We start from the raw sequence: 20,934 nt of genomic DNA on the forward strand, positions 1-20,934 counted from the left end.
TTGAAATCTCAGATCCCATTGCCAAAGCCTGTTGGTACAAAGATGGAACCCAGATCTACCCAAAAAGACAACCCGACAGTGAATCACAGAATGGCAGCCAAACCTCACCTTTACAATCACATGGCTTGTCTGATGATGGGAGATTTGGCTGCGATACATCTGGTGATGCAGATTTAAATGTGAACAACAAAGGTGGTGTTCCACATTGTACCTGCACAATTTTACTATTCAATTTTATATCTGAAACTACCACCCAGCTCATTGTTTTCTCTTTGGCTTTGTCCAAACAGCAGAACAGTATCACTATGGTGATGAGATTGGTGAAATAGCTGATGCATCTGCCCAATACACTGTGGATGTCAAAGGTGATTTGATATATTTCAGCATCAGTCATCCATGTTTAACCAGCACATACTGTAAATGCCACTAACCATAGTGGTGTATTGTATTGTTAGCTCCATCATCTCTCAGGCATCTGTATATATGATTTTTTTTTTTTTTCCCTTTAGAAACTTGCTTTCTTTCATGTTCTTATCCCTGGTGTCATTTCATTTCAGGTAGTTTCTGGCTCTTAATCACGCTGGCCCTCAGACTAACATATATGTTGTGTTTGTCATTCATTCTTCATTTTAACATCATCTTTGCTTATAACAGACAACTTACAACTCTTTAAAATCCATCTTTCGTTTTCTCATCACCAGATACCTTCATGACATTATTGCCCTGATCCTTTCCCCGTTGCAATGACAATGAACTCTTATTCCAAAACATGCAAATTAATGTACTTGATCAACATTTTGAGAGGAAAAAAAAAGATGTTAGTGTACAGATTAATAGTATAAGACTATTAAGAGACAACTGGAAGACGGACTGTAGGAGCTTAATCTCAGACCAACCTGGTCGACCTTCTTGTTTGTCTTTGCAATGGATGATCCCATAACTCCATGCTAACCTACAATGATGTAACATTCTGTTGTGAGAGGAACTATTGAGACCATCAACCACTGAAAACCTTTCTCTGTGTACACCACAATGCTTATAGCTATACCACCAAGGCTCCATTCTGACCAACAGAAGAACAAGTCCACAGAAGAGGCCTGTCCAGTTGAAGTTGACTGTTTATCTTCAAAATGCAATTCTGGCATCTCCAGCAGCACGGGGCAAGAGACTCAGATATACGAGGAACATTCCAGGCATTTGCCAGCTCTTCAGTCGCCATGTGAATCCATGATGGACTGGATTTCAATTCCACAGCCAAAACAGCTGTCAGACAACCGAACAGAAAATGTACAACCTACAGTTTACCGTAACTCTGTAAATAATGCAATATTGCAGTGTGAGACACACCAGCACAATAAACAGCCCGCAGAATCACAAGGTGAGAAATTCATTTACTATATGCAGCATGCAGCAGCTCGATCTGAAGACAGTGATAATTCCCTGCAGACAGCTGTCCAGTTGGATGGGGTTTGTAACTTCCTACAAATTGCCACTGTTGAGTTACAGGAACCTATCCTCAAGAATCTAACTGTCCACTCCCAAGAACTATGTAGCTCAGGGCAGACGGCTACTGTCCATTCACAGCTAAGTAACCCCAAACAGGCTTCAACTGCCCAGACAGAACACCAGTTACAAAATGCCAAATTCATATCAGAAGACTCCGTAAGAACTCCTCCTGTACAATTACAGTTACCCTTTGAACTCTTACAGACTGAAGAGTTTCCATCAGAAAAGCCTTTTAACTACTCACAGACTGCATGTATCCAATCAGAGGAGCCTTTAAAAACCTTACAGACTACATGTGCCCAATCAGAGGAGCTCCACAGCCACATGCAAACATCAGATGTCCTACCAGAAAAACTTTATTGCATACACACTGAAATGGACCACTCAAAGGAGCCACATAACTCCCTTTGGACTTCCAGGGTGCAGTCTGAGGAGTTACAGACACCTTTAAAGACACTGGCTATCCAGTCGGAGAAACTCAGAAACTTCCCTGATACTGCAACTTTTCAATCAGTACAATTCCTTAATTCTCAAGACGGAGAAACTGCCCAACCAGGGCACCATTTTGACAGACTTCATGATGACTACTATACAGACCAAGCAGTGTCTGACCAACCAGAAGCTCTGTCCACACAGGAAACAGTCCAAGCAGACTGGCATCACACTAACGAAGATCAAACTGACAGAAAAGTTTATTCTGGACAGAGATCATCAACAGAATTTACAGACACTCACCATGTCAAGCAGATCTCTACAGTCCAATCAGAGGAGATCTATCTATCAAAGACATTTGACAATCACTGGGCTGATAATGTCACCGCAAATAAGGTGGCTGTTGAAGGTGATTTAAATGGTTAGCATTACCAAAGGAATGAACGGGCACAATGGTGACATTGTGTAAAATTAAGTGATTACTGCAGTCATTTACATTCTGGCAAATTGTTTAGTTACTAAACCTACTGTGACTGTGGATCCAGCTAAATATAAGGAAGAAAGCAGACACGGATGGGTGGCAAATTAAAGGAAAAGCAGGGAAAAGCTGAACACCTAAATGAGAATTTGGGCTGATGTGTTTGACAGAGCTCTGCACCTCCATCATCAAAACAACAAATATAGGAATATCTTTTGGAAGAGTGACCGTTGTTCCAGTAGAGATCCACAGAGTTTCAAGAGCCATTTGGTCTGAGGAGTACTCAAAGGTGGTCCAACACCTTACAAAGATGTTTGACCTTGGTTTTTCCTTCAATTTGTCACCAATCTGTGCAAGTTTAGAATTTTAACTTGAATGCCAACCTTGAGCTACTTCAGAATACCTAAGGCCTCATACAAGATACCTCTTGATAGATTACTAATAACATGAAGACATATCTTTTTTAAGTATTTATTTTAACTCTTAAGCATTATCGGCATGACTAATCTTTATTTTAAGTTCTGCTCTGCTCCTTGTCGTTTGATATGCTTTTTGCTGTAGTCTGTCATAATGATGTGGTTTTCTTTTGGTGTTACCTCAAACATTCCCAGCTCCACCTGTGAGAATCACAACACTATGTGAGGCTGAGAGGAACAAGTCTGTTGAAGTCAGTGAGCCCATATCGCTGCAATGTGAGGTATCAGATCCTAACGCTCAAGTTACTTGGTTCAAGGATGGGATAAAGCTACATGAAGCCATTGGTCAAGATATGCTTGCGGAGGGTTCCCTGAGAACACTGGCCTTTCAGTCAGCCATGCTGTCTCATGCAGGGATTTACAGCTGCAAGACAACTGATGATGCAGTGCAGTTTCATGTGGATGTTAAAGGTGACAAAAGCTTGTTTGTTTTCTAAAAATTCCGCAAAAATAATTCATTTTATTTGCTTTGTGATTAAAGGGAAAGGATAATCAAGCCTTCTTAGAAAATATAATACATGTTGCCTCACTCTCAACAGTTTCTAGAGTCACCAGGAACATTGAATGTGTTCCCATGTGATATCAATAACACTTGTGCCCATTTTTAAAAATGCAGTACACATATTGTGGCTACATTAGACAAAGTGTTGCCTAGGCATAATCTCAGCATCAGTTTTCAAGCACCTGTTAGGTGTCACTTTCCTGCATGGTCATTATATATATATATATATATATATATATATATATATATATATATATATATTTTTATATATATATATATATATATATATATATATATATATATATATATATATATATATAATAGCCGATGACTACAGTTTTCTTTTCTGTTTCTTATTTCAAATTTTTCTAAAGCCTGATCACTCAAATCTGATTTTGGTTCATTTATATGTTATTTCTTTGTAAGAACTATAATTATCAAGATAGAAAAAATGTTTTGTAACTTACAGTGTTCACTATAAAACACTAACAATTTGATAACTTTTCATTTTTAACAAAACTGCACCTAGTTATAAGTTCCACCAGCTCTCACTCTCACTCATAAACTGCTTTTAAAGTTATATGTTATGACTTTAGATCTTCCAGAGGAGAACCTAAAACATCTTTATTTCCCCCTCGATGCTGGCTGGTGTATATATATATATAAAAGAATCTGTCACCTCAGTGTTAGTCACTAGACATGAGCCTAACTGAAAACTTAGAAAAGGTGATTTGTAAGTTCTTTTTTGGCAATAGCTTCTGCCACAGTACTGTGGCATGAAATATTGGTTTGTCTGTTACCTCAGAGCCAATCAAATGTTATCATTTGTACTAGAGCCAATCATGGATACTGTTCCTTGAACTCATTCTCCTCTTGTTGCCACAGTCCTGTAGTCATATATGGAGTATACTTCAGTTCATTCTTTTGTGTATTTTGCTACCACAGTACTGTGGCAACTGATGGAAGAAACAACAAATTAGTGATGAATTGAATTATTGTTCTAAATACTCTATATTTTGTTTTATGGTGTTCTTTGCTCTTTGCAGTCAGTGAGGCTGGAGAAGGTGGGCGGAGCTACATGTTAGATGTGCCATGTGACTTCTCAGGTCTGTGTCAGTTCAGTGTATTGAGTACTGTGGTCTGAATTCTGCACTCTGAATGTTGTCCCAGTGGCTGATTTATGTCAATGTTGGATTTACCTACCGGTGTCTGTGGTGCTGCGCTCCCCAACTCTGGCCGCCCCATTTAAAAAAAACAAAAACAAAACTCCAACAGGAAATTGAACCTGCATCTTCCGTGTTCCAATATGGTACTGACTGAGCTAAATCTCCACTGTTCTAAGTCTGACCTATCTGTTATCTGATTGCCTTGGTACTTTCCAGGATGTAACAAGTTCCCAGTCTAGACATGATATAACGAGGGCGCTGTTTGGCTCTGTGGTCATAAACAAACAGATATTTCATGTCACAGTACTGTGTCAATAGCCACTGTTTTTTTAGACTGATTTGTGGTCAAAGTTTCCAGATTTCTACTCAGTTTGATCAGTACATATGAAAATTCATGCCATCTTTATGGCTCAGCTCCCAAATGTATTGGGTTTGTCTTTGGTGGTGACATATACATACAGTATATGGGGTATTGGTTGAATTGCATATCTGGTGGAGGTTTGTGTTCTCCGTGTGCCTTAAACATGACATTCATTTTGCCTCTAGTACGTGTCACTGTGTCTTTGACAGGAATCCTCATGTGGCTCCTGTGCAGTGCTGCCAACTTAGAGGTTTCCTCACTAGATGTGGTGAAATTCAACCCTGTATTAGCAACTTTTTTTTCTTATTTTTACATTATTTTTTTCAAAAAAAAAAAAAAAAGCCCAAACAAACAAAAAAAGGCCCCACAAGAAATCTACCATCTTTTGTACAGATTTCCTGTGAACATGACTGTGTTTTTGTTTTTTTGCACTAAATGTTCTGTGCAGATCAGCGGCCCATTAATGCTGCGTTTCCACTACATGGTACTGGCTCGACTCAACTCAACCCGGGTACCAGGTACTAGTCCTGGAGACCATTTCCATGACAGGATAGTACTGACTTTAGAGTACCTGGTTGTCATAGTGACACTGTGTGTGACTTCTGTGATATTCAGTCTATTCTGACAGCTAAGAACATCAGGTATTGTCACCCCTCTATTAAATATAAATATAAAATATAAATATAGATTTTTAATTGCCATCCCGCTGTGTTACATACGTAATTTTATGTTCAGTTTACAAGGATTATAAGCTCTCTTTTCATACAAGTCCTACACACACACACACACACACACACACACACACACACACACAGTTTTTTTCTCTTTTTTTTGGTTGCTGCCATGGCTGTAATGCTACGTTACAGAAAAAAAATGTACCATCCTCCATCAGGGACTTTAATAAGGCAGTGGCGGAGTAGACAACTCTCTCCTTCCTGTTGTTTGGTCTATGGTTGTATATGAAGTCCATCATATCATAGTATTTACATTTTTTTCTGTTCGACCCACTGCTGCCATTGTGGTCCTTTATGGAATGATAATTGCTTTTTAATTTCTTCAGCTTCTCCCAGCATTTCATGACGGTCCTTTGGTAACCGTGTGCAGTCGTCTGCTCTGAGAGTTGCTCATAAACTCGTTCATTGCCTGTTGTCCCATCAAGCTCATGGTGAATCTTTTCATCGTCCACCAAGGACAGAAATGTCTGAACCTCCTGGACTGACCACGGTGTAGTTCTGTGGGCTGTCATCATGGATTAACCTACCGATATATTTACTGTAAACTTCCAAAACTGTTTGTTTAAAAATGGTGTTTCGTGCATTAATGATGCAGAGACAACTCTCTGACCAATCAGTGGTCTGCAGTGTTTGCACATCACATTTTAGTTTCTCTTCACCCATTTTGGAAACCCGGCCCGGATACCAGATTCAGGGTTCTTTTACACAATGGAAACGCAAAATGGCAGAGTCAAGTCAAGCCACGAAGTGGAAATGCGACATTAGTGGGACCAATCAGCAGCCAGATAAACATGTGAACAAACAGTGATGGGGGGGGGGGGGGGGGGGCGCTATTTCTCCTTTTCTTTTGGTTTATCAGAGTATTATATTAAGTGTATTTATGAATAGTGTCTGCTGCTGAAGGTTAGGTTGTGATTTGTTTTCTTGGTCAATGATTAACCAATTAACCAACTCTATTTCACATTCAATCTTGTAGCCCCCCTTCTCAAGTTTTCAGCTCTGAGTGAAGCTGACCAGAGGAGGACAGTCCTGACAGGCTGTCCCATAGCTCTACAGTGTGAACTGTCAGACGCCTCTGGACAAGTCAGTTGGTACAAGGATGGAACAAAGCTCCTACCTCAAAATGGAGTAGACATCCAAACCGAGGGAAATGTGAGGAGTCTAGTTGTCCCATCAGCAAAGAAGGCTCACTCTGGAGTTTACCGTTGTGAGTCAAAAGATGATGACATCCAGTTCTCTGTGGAAGTAAAAGGTGACCATCACACACTGGTGCTTCATGTGTTTTTGCACTGCCTACTAACAGTAGCAGCCGGTGGTTCACTCATGCTTTGTCTAATGAACTTAACGACTGGGACCCTACTAGTATGGTCAACTACTTTCATACACAAGTGAAGCACCGCTGTTTAAAATGAAATGAAAACGAATTTAAATTTCACATGCACTGTACACATTCTCTGTCAGTAGGTTTTCCTAAATCAAACTCATATATTAATTGCAGTGCACTGCAGATCCACTACTGTTGTTATTAGTTTTCTAGTTTGCATGACTGAACAGTCACTCACACAGAGCATTTCACTAAGAGGTGACAATAAAATACCTAATAATTATATTCTTTAGTGACGTACACTATATCCATATCAATGTCATTTCATTCCTGTGAAATAGCCGCAAGTAACATTAAAGGGGACATGCTCTGAAAAGTTACAATTTCATGTCTTTTTCAATTGCTGTACTTTCCGGGCTATAGAGCTCACCTGAATATAAGCCGCACCTGAATATAAGCCACACCTACCAAATAAAAAACAAAAACAATTGTACATATATTGGCCTCACCTGAATATAAGTCACACACACCAACTTTTAAAAGAAAAAAATATTTGTCCATATATAGGCCACACCTGACTATAAGCTGCAGGTGTCCAGGTTGTAACATGAGATATTTACACAGAAAGATGGTAAACAGAAAGATTATTTAAATATTTATTTCCATACCTTAACTGCTTTTTTCCAAACAGTGCCTGTAACACAGCAGTAAAACGGCAGGAACAGGCTGGTTCAAAAACCCAGAAAAGTCATTGATCTCTATCTTCATCTTCCTTCTGCTCATTAAACCACTGCAGTTGTCTTCTTCAGTGTTGGAGTTGAACAGCCTCAGAAAGGCTCCGTCACACACCTTCTCAGTCTCTCTTCTGTTGTCTCTCATTGTCACTTCCGTGCTGCAGCTCTATTTCCGTCTTAAACAGACACGTCGATTGGTTTGAACTTAAAAGCTGCATTATATGCATTTCTTTGTGTGTCTTCCATGATGAGGGTTTGTGCAAAATGATTGTTAAAAGTTAAGCTTAAAACTTCTCCTCTTCATCACCTCTTCCACCTGTCTGTCTCACTTTTGGGCTTCCTGCTAGAGCGCCCCCTGGAGGCTGTTAGCCTGTAAAAATCTATACATGAGCTGCATCGTTGTATAAGCTGCAGTGTTCAAAGAGTGAGAAAAAGTAGTGGCTTATAGTCCGGAAAATACGGTACACTGTTGTGCCCATACAGTTGGAACTCTTTAGTTTTCAGACAGATTCCTCTTTTTATTCTTTTATATATATATATATATATATATATATATATATATGTATATATATATATATATATATATATATATATATATATATATATATATGTGTATATATATATATGTCAGGGTAGAGACTGCGATCTGGTAGGATCGGCGATTCTACCAGTAGAAACTCCGATCAGAGTCTCTACTGGTAGAAACTCCAATCCGAACCCTAACCCTAACCCTTCTACTGGCAGGATCGGAGTTTCTACCAGTAGAGACTCTGATTGGAGTTTCTACTGGTAGAGACTACGATCGGAGTCTCTACTGGTAGAATCGCTGATCCTACCAGATCGCAGTCTCTACCCTTACATATATATAAATAAAAGTAATCACTTCTAACCTGGTGCAGTGATTATATAGATTGCCAGTTACAGTTTATCTATCATGAATAAATCACATTGTCACACATATTTCATGAGAAGAGGTATAAACATTCTATTCTAAATGTATGGACAACGGTGTATACACTGTTTTTTTTTATCTTTTTAATTTTTTTTTTTTGTTTTTTTATTTCAGTAACTGGGCTGTGAAATGACCTGGTTGGAGTTTCTGTATATTTGTGATGATACAACTATCATCTATTCATGTCAACTATTCAGCCCTTTTATACATTTAGTCATCCATGGCCCATCAAACCCACTTGCGAGTATCCCAACACTGTAGCATGATTTTTTCAGAATGTCATTAACTTGCATTTCAGATAAAATAAGATAGGTGGGGAAATTGCGGTTTTTACAGCAGCAAAATACATTGAAAAAAAGTGCAGAAGACAGACAGAACATTTAAAAGTTAAAGAGGAAAATATAAAAGAATACCTATTAAATTACTGCTGTTATTAAATTATTATAGAATTATTTAGTATCTGTTATTAAATTACCTTTTCTGTACTTACATAGATATATATTTATTTGCAGTGTAGTTGCACATGATGTTGATCGATACTGAAACAGTTCATTTGAACAGGGCTAAGTCCACAGGTACAGCATAATAAATGATCTGCACTGTGGTTTGAGCCAAAACATAAAAATTCTGTGTCATGAGTCATTTACTGATTTACTGAATGTGGGTCAATATGTCCCCTTTAATGTTATCTTAGAAAGTTGGATGTGACATTATTCATAGGTGATAAATGAAATGACTTCAATCAATTTTGTTTGGACAGTTTGACATGTCATATTATGTCACAACAATTCAAATTACCACCAATCCTTTTCATACAAAACAGCCTTATATTCTTTTTTTTTCACTTTTCCATGATAATTTGTTAATTATTGTATGCTCATTATAAAATACTGTCTATTTTACAGCTTCAGCGTTTTCAACAAAACTGCAGTTAGTTACGGGTTCCACCAGGTCTCGCTCACTCACATTTCCAAAATGGAACTGAATGACACAGTTGTCTGTTTCATGTCATATTCAGTGTTCACCTTTATAATAATAATAATAATAATAGTAATAATAATAATAATAATAATAATGACAATGGATCTTTTTGGGACACTCAAAGCGCTTTACATTATTGACCCATTATTCATTAATAATGCTTCTGTCTATGCATGTCAGCACAGCACTACAGCGTTTTCACTGAGGTTGCTCAACACACTGTACTAATTCTAAATACTGTTGTTGTTTCTTGCCTGCGCATTTGTGTCAGTTTGTCATTTTTTTGTCACAGGACTATTTCAGATAAGTTTGAATTTCACAACCTCTTGCGCTTCGATGGTTCTTCGTTTCACTTCTTGTCTTTGATAATTCCGTTTATGTGTTTATGTCGTTTTGTCATATGTGCTTTCATTCTAAGCGTCTGTCTTCCATGTGGTTAATTTTCTTTTTTCTTATCTTGAAATTCTTCTATACTCACTAAATAGAGTTCAGACTGGATAATTATTTGGGTAAAATTTATGAAGGTGATTACAACTATTCTGCAATATCTGAAACCCATAGCGCTACCGGTGAAGTTCTTAGAGCTTCAAGAAAGTGACAGGAACAAGGTCTTCCGTGAAGGCGATCCGCTCGTCCTCAGGTGTGAGCTCTCCCATGATGCCTCTGCTCATGTTGACTGGTACAAGGATGGGAAGAAACTGCTTCCAGAAGGCGATGTAGAAATTCAGTCTCATAGCTTTACGAAGACGCTCCTCATCCATTCAGCTAAACGGCTGCACTCTGGCACCTATGAATGTTCCACAGCAGACGACACAGTCACATTCAAAGTGGATATACAAGGTGATTTGTTTCTACCCTTACTGTCCTCTTATGATTCACACCAAATCAATCTTACTCTGTTGTTTGAATGGTTTTACAAATCTGCTTGTGTTTTTTTTAGCATTTTCATTGGAACATGAAAAGACTGGCTGGACAGTGTTTGATGACCATCTTTCATGAAATCCTTGCTATTCCCTGTTTTATAGGCCGATCGCCACAGATCATGCCACTCCCACTGTCAGAAAAGTACAAGATGGTCCCAATTGGTTCTCCAATTACTCTCCAGTGTGAGGTGTCAGATCCTGTTTCCCAGGTTTCCTGGGCCAAAGATGAGGTGGAACTTTTTTGCAAAACTGGCCTTGACACAAAAAGAGACGGCAACTTGAGAAAATTAATGATCCATTCTGCTAAGCTCTCTGACTCTGGGCTCTACAGCTGTAGCCTTGCTGATGATGTTGTGACATTCCATGTGGATGTCCAAGGTGATTGTCTTGTGTTCATTTTTAACTACTAAGCCTCCAGGTTTGATAATATTTCCTCTTATTCACACATTCATACACCTCTTTACACAACTGCTTCAGGTAAAACTCAAGACTCGTGCCTTTTGTGTCACTACATAAAAACACACGCTTAAGTAACCTAACAAAATACTTGTTAAATGATGTTTTGAAAGCTTAACCAGCAGTGTTTTGCAAATCTTATAATACCTGCAGCCACGCCTGTGAGATTTTCAGCACTTCCAGATGTTGCAAGAAACAAATTTGTTGAAGCAGGCTGTCCAATCCTGCTGCAGTGTGACGTGTCAGAGCCAAGTGCCCAGGTGTACTGGCACAAGGATGGAGAACAGCTGCTGTCAAACAGCCAGTATGACATCCAAACTAAAGAAAACCTCAGAACACTGCTTATTAAGTCAGCAGAAGTCAGACACTCTGGGGTGTACAACTGTGAGGCTGCAGATGACCATATAGAATTCAAGGTGGATGTTGCAGGTGATCCAAGTATTTTGAGCTACATCAGTAACTATTCTGATTACTGCTTGCTCTTAATTGGCTGCAACTTCGGGCGTTTTCACACCTCAAATTTCAAACCAAGGTCCGAACCAAAGTTCTGGTTTTTGTCACCTTGAATATACTGGTGTGCTTCGGTTCACTTTCACTACACAGTTTTGGGAGTCGACCGGTACATGGTGCCGTCATCGTCTCCATGTCCTGCCTTAGAAGTCTGCGTTTGACAGTAGGATGTTGTTGAACTGCCTCATTTTAAACTTCTGTCTTTTTTTGTTGTTTTCTTCTTCTGTTCTTTGAAATGATAGCCTGGGTATCTTCCTGCAATTAGTGTAGAAGTTTAAACAATTCAAACAGTGTTTTCATACAGTACAAACCATAGCGCAGTTGGATTCAAACCAAGACCTCCACTTTAGTCAGACCAAAGACCCTTGGTCCACAGTGGGGTCTGCAGAGGTCTGACATCCACAAATTAAGATTTATATCAAATTGTGAAGTCTGAACCAAATATAGAAGGTGTGAAAGCGCTCATAGGCTGCAACATTTTGTTGAATATTCAAGAGGCATATATTTTCCGGGGGGGCCACAAATAACACATTTGATGCTTGTTAAATGTTTGTGTCTACTGATAATGGAACAACTAGGACATAAAGAGCATTGCATAACAGTCTCAATCAATCACTATCACACAGTTCAGGAGGTTTTTATGCTTGTTCCTGAATGGTACTGGATGGTGCCAGATCCATCTCCAGCACTAGAGACAGAAGTGGTTATGTAAGACTAAGTTTAAAAAAAAAATTTGTTGATGCTAATTGAAATTTGGTATCAAATGACATGACATTTTTTATTCTATTTCTAAGCTTTTCAGTTGCAATAAAAGTACAGTATCTATGGTGTCCAGCTGGTTACCTGTAGCAGGATGGTCCAAGCTAAAAAAACAAACAAAAAAAAAGACCTACAAAACAAACAAAAAAAACCCCCAAATTTTGTCATTTAAGTTATTTAAATTCTTATTTACCTTAGTGGAAATTAACAACTTGAAACCAGAGTAGTTATGCTGTGTTATACTGCCTTACTAAAAGCATGTGAGTTCATTCAGGGCTCTTACCATGAAGCTGAGGATGAACAACATTCACTCTTTGTCTTCATTTTTTGTGTAAATCTGGTGCCAGATAATCAGTTTTAGAGATTTTACTCTGTGAAGTCAGATTTCATTCTAAGTAATGTGTAGTACTTATTTTATGCTATGTTCAATATTGTTCAAATTGAAATTCCTATAGCACCTGGTTTGATTCTCAGCTGTTCCAGAGGCTGAGAGGTGCAAGTGTGTTGATGCAGACAACCCGATCAAAGCACAGTGTGAGAAGTCAGACAGTTCAAGCCAGACCTGCTGCTATAATGATGGAAAACAACTCTGGCCAATATTTGGAACAAACACTGATTCAGGGGGCAATAAGAGGACACTGGTTGTGAAGTCACCCACATCTTCATGTTCTGAGGTGTACAGTTGTAGAACTGCTGAGGATTCAGATTCCAATGGGTTCTATGTGGAAGTGAAAGGTGACACACAAAGCTTTTTCCTGGCAAGATTTTGTCATTGTGGAGGCACATCCACCTGATTGGCTTCTAACATCTAAAAAGGATGCAAAAGTTCATCACCATCATAATCATCATCGCTAATGTTGTCCTACATGCCCTTATTTGATCAAGGGTTAAAGCCAGACCGAAAAAAGAGCATGAGGCTTTAAGGTTGTTGTTTTTTTTTAACTTTTGTTTTTCTGCCAGCTCTTACTTCAACACCGTTACTTCCCCTCACTCCCTCCAGTAACCATTTTCCTTGGCTCAGTAGTGTTAGTAGATTAACACCAACTGCTGATGTCTATTAGTAGTTACCTGACAAAGCTACAGATCAGCATGTCCAGGCTGTAAAAAAGTGACTGTTCAGCTACTGCATGAGCACAATCATATTTGTAATTTTCAAGCAACAGCTTACCTCTGTGTTTTCTGCAGCACCGCCAGTAACGTTTGCTGAAATCCCAGAGGATGACCTTTTCAAGTGTGTAGTGGAACAAGAAGAGCTTGTTCTGTCCTGTGAAGTGTCAGTGTGTGACGGCGTTGTGCAGTGGTATAAAGAGGGAACTGAAATACAGCCAAGCGAAAATATTACAATCCAAACGGAGGGCACCAAAAGAGGTTTGACAATCCACTCTGCTAAGCTGTCCGACGCAGGCGTGTACACATGTCGTACAGGAGACAACATTTTAATATTCAAGGTCAACATACGAGGTAAGGCACTATTTATAAAGTATTTCACATTAACCCATAAAAACCCAAACATTCACCGGTGACCAAAGGCATCTAGTGATGTAAAATGTTTAATACCTGTTGATCCATTAACCCAGTGGTTCTCAAATTTTTTACAGTGGAGTACCCCCTGAAATATGTATTTTTAGCCACGTATCACCAACTCCTGCTTCAGCAATTTTGATTGAAAAAATGAGGTAAAATTTGTTCCTGTGCCAAAGGGTCTGTTTCTGTTTTCAAAATATTGTGAACAAACAACATGTATTTAACTGCAATACATTAAAAATAACAAAAAATCCAGCTACCAAAGCTTAAACAAGATGATAAACAACAATTATAATGAAAAAAAAAAAAAACTATTGAAATGAAGTAAGGTCAGGAATGTCAATTTTGTTATGTGAATGTATTTATTGTGTTTTATATTTCAGCATTAATTATCATTATTTATTTTGTATTCAGTACATGATAACTTATTTTATGTATTTTCCCCCAAAACATTTCAAGTTCCCCATGGGCTTCTTCCAAGTACCCCTGGGGGTACATGTACCCCACTTTAGGAACCCCTGCATTAATCCTATCAATACATGTAAATAACTGACGCAAAATACAGTTCTTCATCTTTTCATGGTCATCAGATTTCAAGGCTCCGTAGTTACCGTGGAAACACTGTCATCTTTTACAACATTGATTCGCCAGTGAAACCCATGGAGTTGAATCAATGACAGTGGATGGACACATGTATTGTTACATTTAGTTATTGATATCTTTGTTGGGAAAGTCACTTTTTCTTCAATTTTCTCTGTTTCTAACCCTCAACTTTAATCTGAACTTTTTTATGAAAAGCTACATGATCAGTAAATTAAACATAGGAAATACCAGATTTTCACCTAAAAAAAAAAAACACAAAATACTGAGGATAATATTATATTAACTGATAAATCACCGAAGGAAGGTTAAATAAAGAGAAAAATTCATTTGGGAACTGCCACAAGAGTAGCACTGGGTCTTTATGGGTTTAACTACTGAAAACCACTGAAATGAAGAGGAACGTACAGAACTTAATACCGGAACTGCTATATTCGACCTTTCCAGAACCACCAGTGACGATAATCCACCCCAAAGAGGATGTCCACCTTGACCGCCACGTTCCTGAGGAGATTATTCTGAGCTGTGAACTGTCTCGGGCCAATGGGGTCGTCAGCTGGTACAAAGACGGCCAGAAGCTGCAGGAGAGTGAAAACATAAAGCTCAAGGTCGAAGGGCCATACCGACGACTGAAGATTATCTCCAGTGGCGTTGAAGACTCGGGAGAATATGTCTGTGACACTGATGATGATTCGATATTCTTCCACCTTTGCATCACAGGTAAGTCCTTGAAAGAATTTATATTGTACATACTGTTCTACCTGTGTGGCAGACTACTTTAAATTCTGCTGTACTTGTTAAAATGACAAAAGTTTAGAAAACACTGACAAGAAACTAGAGGTCAAACATGGCTCTAACTGACAGTGAAATTACGGAAGGTTCAAGGGTGGATTTTAAAGATTGACACTTTTCAGGTTTATTATTTTTTCCCCTCAAATCAAGAACAATGAGTAATTGTGTCTAAACATAGGTTCTACCACAGTCATTTTCATTCTACCCTTAATTATAACTCTAGTCACTTTCACTTAAGGTAGATTTTAAAATGCTGTGCTCCGTTTACTTTTGCATCTGCACACGTCTGGCCTCCCCTCTGTGAATTCAACATGTCAGTTTTTTTTGCTGAATTAACAAAATGGATAACAGTGCACTAGTGGTCCTGCATCATCAGGACTATTTCAACTGTATAAACCAGGGGTGTCCAATCCTGGTCCTCGAGGGCCGGTATCCTGCTGCATGTTTTAGTTGTTTCCCTCTTCTAGTCCACCTGACGGTCGTTATCAGTCTTCTGCAGAGCTTGATGAAAGGCTTATCATTTGAATCAGGTGTGTTGGAAGAGGGATACATCTAAAACATGCAGGATACCGGCCCTCGAGGACCAGGATTGGACACCCCTGATATAAACTTACCACAGAAACATTCTTGTGAAAGCACAGATGCATTTAAAAACACATTCATCTGGGATAAAAGATGCACAGACAGTGTGTGAGGGGAGATGGAAAATGGAGGACCCAAATGCAACACACAGATGAACAGTTCTAAAGGTTTTATTAAATATGATACAGATGATAATCAGGCTGGAGTGCTCAGGTGGACAGGTACTGAACTAAGTCTTAGGCTCCTTTCAGATAGCAGGTCTTAATGAACAATTCAGATTTTTTGGTGAAAACTAATTTTTTGTGTGCTCTTTCATATTACACATTAACTATGACTTTTATCAGTTTTGGGTATGAACTGAATGTGACCCTGAAGTGACCCTGTAGAAGCCAGTAATGTAATAACAGCTGATAACGTAATAACGGCCGATGACATAATAAATTTGCCATTTTTAAATGTAATAGTCCAATAACATAATATCTGGCCAATAATGTAATAAAAGTCCTGAACGGATAATGTAATAGCTTTTGGCCAGTAACATTACAACTTATTATGCTATTGGCTCAGTTATTACATTTGCAAAGAAGTTTTTTTTTACCAGGCCAATAACGTAATAACCAGCCAATAAGTTATAATGTTACGGGCCAAAATTTACTACGTTATCGGTTCAGGACTTTTATTACGTAGTTGGCCAGATATTACGTTACTGGCCTATTACAATTTAAAAATGTCAAATTTATTACGTTATCGGCCATTATTACGTAATCGGCTGTTATTACATTGTTGGCTTCTACAGACCCGCATGCACAAAAGAGGTCCCAATGTAATATGTGACCACACAGACACACACTGTGTTTACAGAAGGAAATATGGAGGGATGCAGAATAGTGACTGAAGTTATTGCAAAATATCAGATAGGTATCAGATTTAGGACCACATATGAAAGTGGTCTGGTCAGGTTTGTGCTGTTCAAACTGTCTTTAACAGATCGGATGTGGGGAACATTTGCCTGCGGTCTGAACGTAGCTGTAGAGTAAAGGCAGAATCAGTGTGTGGAACATACAGGACAGGTGGGGATGACAAAACCACAGCAGACTGTGACGGCAGAAGAAGGCTCAGAGCTCGTTCTCAGGGAAACCGAGAATGGTAAAAACCAACCAGTCACAGGCGGATGAAAACCAGGGAACAAACAGGCAGACTGAGTAATCAGTGACAGAAGGGTGGGAGGTTTACAGGGTCAGAGACGAGGAGATGTGGTCAGGAGCAGGCCGAGTCCAAACCAGGATGTCAGATCGAGAACTAATGCTGGAGTCAGGCATGAAGCAAGAACAACCTGAGCAGATGAACCAGAGCTGCTTATATACTGGTCAGCTGATTCAGCACACCTGAGAGCAACAGGTGGAGCAGGTGGTCGCTGATCTATAGATGTAGGAGTACTATCAAGTCATGTGACCTCCTGAATGTGAAAGGCAGCAATGTGCCACGTAGCGTCTAGTCTGCCAGAAAAACAAGAAGAAGAAGAAGAAGAAGCAGAAGGTGGTTGCTGATGCAGTTGGAGTCTCAGGTGAAACTGTTTGTGTTAAAGTGAGGGAGGAGACAGCAGCCCAACAAACAGACTCACAGTGTTGTAGTTCAGAGCAGGACTATTTTTTAATTAATTAAATTAAATTAAGATTTAGATAATAATGCATTCACTAAACACATAAATATAAACTATTTGATCATGTCCGTTTTCAGAACCGCCCGTACGGATTGTATCTCCCAGTCAGTCCCAAATGGAGCTCTGCCAGCAGACCTCTGAAAGGATGGTTCTGAGCTGTGAGATCTCACGACCCAATGCAGTGGTGCGTTGGTATAGAGACGGGCTGGAGGTGGAGGAGAATGACAACCTCATTCTGGAAGTGGACGGTGTCTACAGAAGACTTATTATACCTGAAACCACTGTGAGAGATTCAGCTGAATATGTGTGTGACACTGCAGACGACTCCATGACCTTCTTTGTGAACATAGCAGGTAAGAACCAAGGTTATAATAGTTTTGGATTTTTCATTATAGTTTAGTTTTATTTAGTTTTGACTTTTTTTTTTCTCTAATTCAGTTAGTTTTAATTAGTTTTTAGAGCAGGTTTGCGAGTTTTTATTAGTTTTCGTTATCTTCTAAATGCGTACTTGTAGTTTAGTTTTAGTTTTGTCGTATCTTTAGTCATATCTTTAGTTTATCTTTACCAACTTTAGTCTGCATGTTTCCAGGTAGAGTGGGGACGAAAAGCTGACTTTAAACAACAAGTGACGAGAAGAGACAGACTGTTAAATATCATATGGTGCCAGCAGATAAAATTGCGTGAGGGAAATAAATCGATTTCATATCAATCCAACATTGACAAAGACGAAAACGCAGGGAATTTTATCCATAACTTTTATTCGTTTTAGTTAGTTTTATAAGCACACAATGCAGTTTCAGTTAGTTATTGTTTTTTTTTTCTTTTAATTATAGTTTTTATTTATTTCAGTCAACAAAAATGTTTTTACAATTCTAGTTTTCGTCATTTCGTTAGTTTTCGTTAATAATAATAACCTTGGTAAGAACAAAGAACAAGGGGGAAAAAAGAAATGAATCTGATAAACTTACTGCCATTTCAGTGACTGACTGATACAATTTCTCCATGGATAGAGCCCCCTGTTCGCTTTGTACGTCCACGGAAGATGGCGAGCAAAGTGGACAAAGTGGTCGGGGACACTCTGGTTTTGGACTGTGAGGTTTCCAGGTCAAATGCTGAGGTGACCTGGAAGAAAAATGGAGAGGAAGTAGAAGACTCCAGAAATGTCACCATCCTCGAGGATGGTGTCATACGCCAATTAACCATCCACTCACTGACATTAGAAGATGCTGGGCAGTATGTTTGTGATGCGAAGGATGATGTCATGGATTTCCTTGTGAACATTAAAGGTAGGTTATCATTCTAAAGTACGAAGGGGCTTCAAAAAGTTCATGGAAAAACAACATAGCATTGACATGATCTAAATGGCATGGCCTCAGTTTAACACAGATGGACTTACAATAATGACTAATGTCAGAATATAGTTTTATGTTATGGGATAAATATCCTGTTGATTATTAATACTGATATTTCTGTGTCCGATCCTCATGGACAGGACATCTGACAGCTGGAGACATGATGTGTCCACATATTTATGTCCATATACAGGGTGTACCAAAAAAAACTATACATTTTGAAAAGTTACCCCCAGTTCTGCATTTGATAATTTTTGGAATTTTCTTTTATGGACGTCGGTAGGTAGGGGATTGGTGGATATTTGTACAAATTTACAGACCCAAGTTAGGGTTAGGGTTAACCCTAACCCTAACGTGGCCTGTCCTCAGTGACATTTTCAGGCCTAAACAAGTTGAATTAAATTTGAAAGGCAGGAACAGCTGCCATGGGTAAAGAAATTAAATTGACATTGTGGCCAAAGTGTTAATGCTGTAACCTGGCAATTTTGTGGAAAACAAGATAGATGCCCATTGTCCCCTCCCATGACTTTTGATTGGATTTAAATCCCACCACTACTTCGTGCAAACCAGTTTTAACTTGGATTGCACAATTTACCCCTGCTCAGTCATGCATGAAAACCTGGATCTGTAAATTTGAAAAAATATCCACCAATCCCCTACCTACCGATGTCCATAAAAGAAAATTCCAAAAATTATCAAATGTGGAACTGGGTGTAATTTTTCAAAATGTATAGTTTTGTTTTTTTTTTTTTTTTTTTTTGATACACCCTGTAGTTTAGAAACATCAATATTTCACTATAGTTTAATGGTAGATTTTTCTTCCTCAGTCAGATCTGATGATAGTAGATGGTTAGATGAGGAAGAAAGTTATTATTTACAGTCAGAGCAAGAAAAATATTAGAGACATTTAGAGGAAGAACATTTAAAGTCAGAGTCCTGAAGGGAAAAAAAAAAAATCAAAGTTGAGACAAATTAAGTCCAAACCATCTGTGAATCATTCTGGAAACAAAGATAATAATTTAAACCAAACTAACCAAAGCAATGATATTTATCCCATAATATAAAACTATATTCTGACATTAGTCCTTATTGTCCTTATTGTCCACAGACTTTTGTCCATTTGTGTATATCTTAGGTAATTACACTATGTGGCTAACGATAACTTAAACCTTTTTTTTTCTAACTGTCCTTTTTCCACATTTTTGAAGCTCCCTCATATATGTGTAAGTCCAAAAGCAGGAGCATCTTCCAAGCAACATCTTTTTCTTCATTTTTAGAGCTGCCTGTGAGGATTCTGGGAAAAACTGAAGCAAAAACAGAAAAGCAGTTCTTGGTGTCAGATGACATTATTCTAGTGTGTGAGTTATCCAGACCGAACGCGTCGGTCAGCTGGTACAAGGACGAGCAGTTCATTGACAACAGTGAGCGATACTGCAGTGAAGAGCAAGGGGTGTTCCGATCACTTGTGGTCCTCAACGCTGGGCTGGAAGACTCAGGACAGTACACCTGTGACGCAGTGGACGACAAGATGGTCTTCTATATCACTGTCAAAGGTAAAAAGAATGTACATTTAAGCCTTTCTAGTTCACTCATAGAAATACTCTGAAATTCAACATTTCAACTTGAGTGTGTTATTGGAGGACAGAACGAGACTTTATTACTTTTGTGACATTTTTCAAAATATTTTATTGACATGTAGCAAATCAAGGTCAATGAAGTTACCCCATTTGGTTTCTTGCCCATATGTTACAAGAAAAAAGAAAAAACACATGTAGGGTGAAAGGAACATATATTTTAGAACATTTGAACATCACTTTTAGAACATTCCAACAACACACGTGCTGGTCCAGACCCCTGTCCACATCCACATGACCCCTTTGAACATCATTCCTTGAGTGGGGTACACACATAAGGATTTTCTAAATGTTTTTTATTTATTTATTTATTAATTTATTTGTTTGTTTATTTGTTTGATTGATTTATTTAGAATATGGAAATGATACAAGCTTCCTGATTGGTACTAATTGACTTCTTTGCACAACATGATATAGAAATGAAAAGTCAAGGAAGCATAAAATAATGATACACACAAAAAGAAAAAGAAAAAAAAAGTCATATTCGAAAAGGAGT

General features: G+C 38.5%; 1 protein-coding gene across 1 annotated transcript in view; it reads left to right on the forward strand.

The window, feature by feature from the left end:
* Positions 1-20,934, forward strand: part of LOC115412072 (obscurin-like protein 1) — a 78,240-nt gene that overhangs the window by 15,716 nt on the left and 41,590 nt on the right. Inside the window, exons 7-11 of the mRNA XM_030124367.1 lie at positions 13,480-13,755; positions 14,866-15,138; positions 17,530-17,805; positions 18,463-18,738; positions 20,082-20,357. Coding sequence (XP_029980227.1) covers positions 13,480-13,755; positions 14,866-15,138; positions 17,530-17,805; positions 18,463-18,738; positions 20,082-20,357 — 1,377 coding nt within the window. The remainder of the gene's footprint in view (positions 1-13,479; positions 13,756-14,865; positions 15,139-17,529; positions 17,806-18,462; positions 18,739-20,081; positions 20,358-20,934) is intronic.

The sequence above is a fragment of the Sphaeramia orbicularis genome, chromosome 21 (genome assembly GCF_902148855.1).
Source record: "Sphaeramia orbicularis chromosome 21, fSphaOr1.1, whole genome shotgun sequence".
NCBI classification, from domain to species: Eukaryota; Metazoa; Chordata; class Actinopteri; order Kurtiformes; family Apogonidae; genus Sphaeramia; species Sphaeramia orbicularis.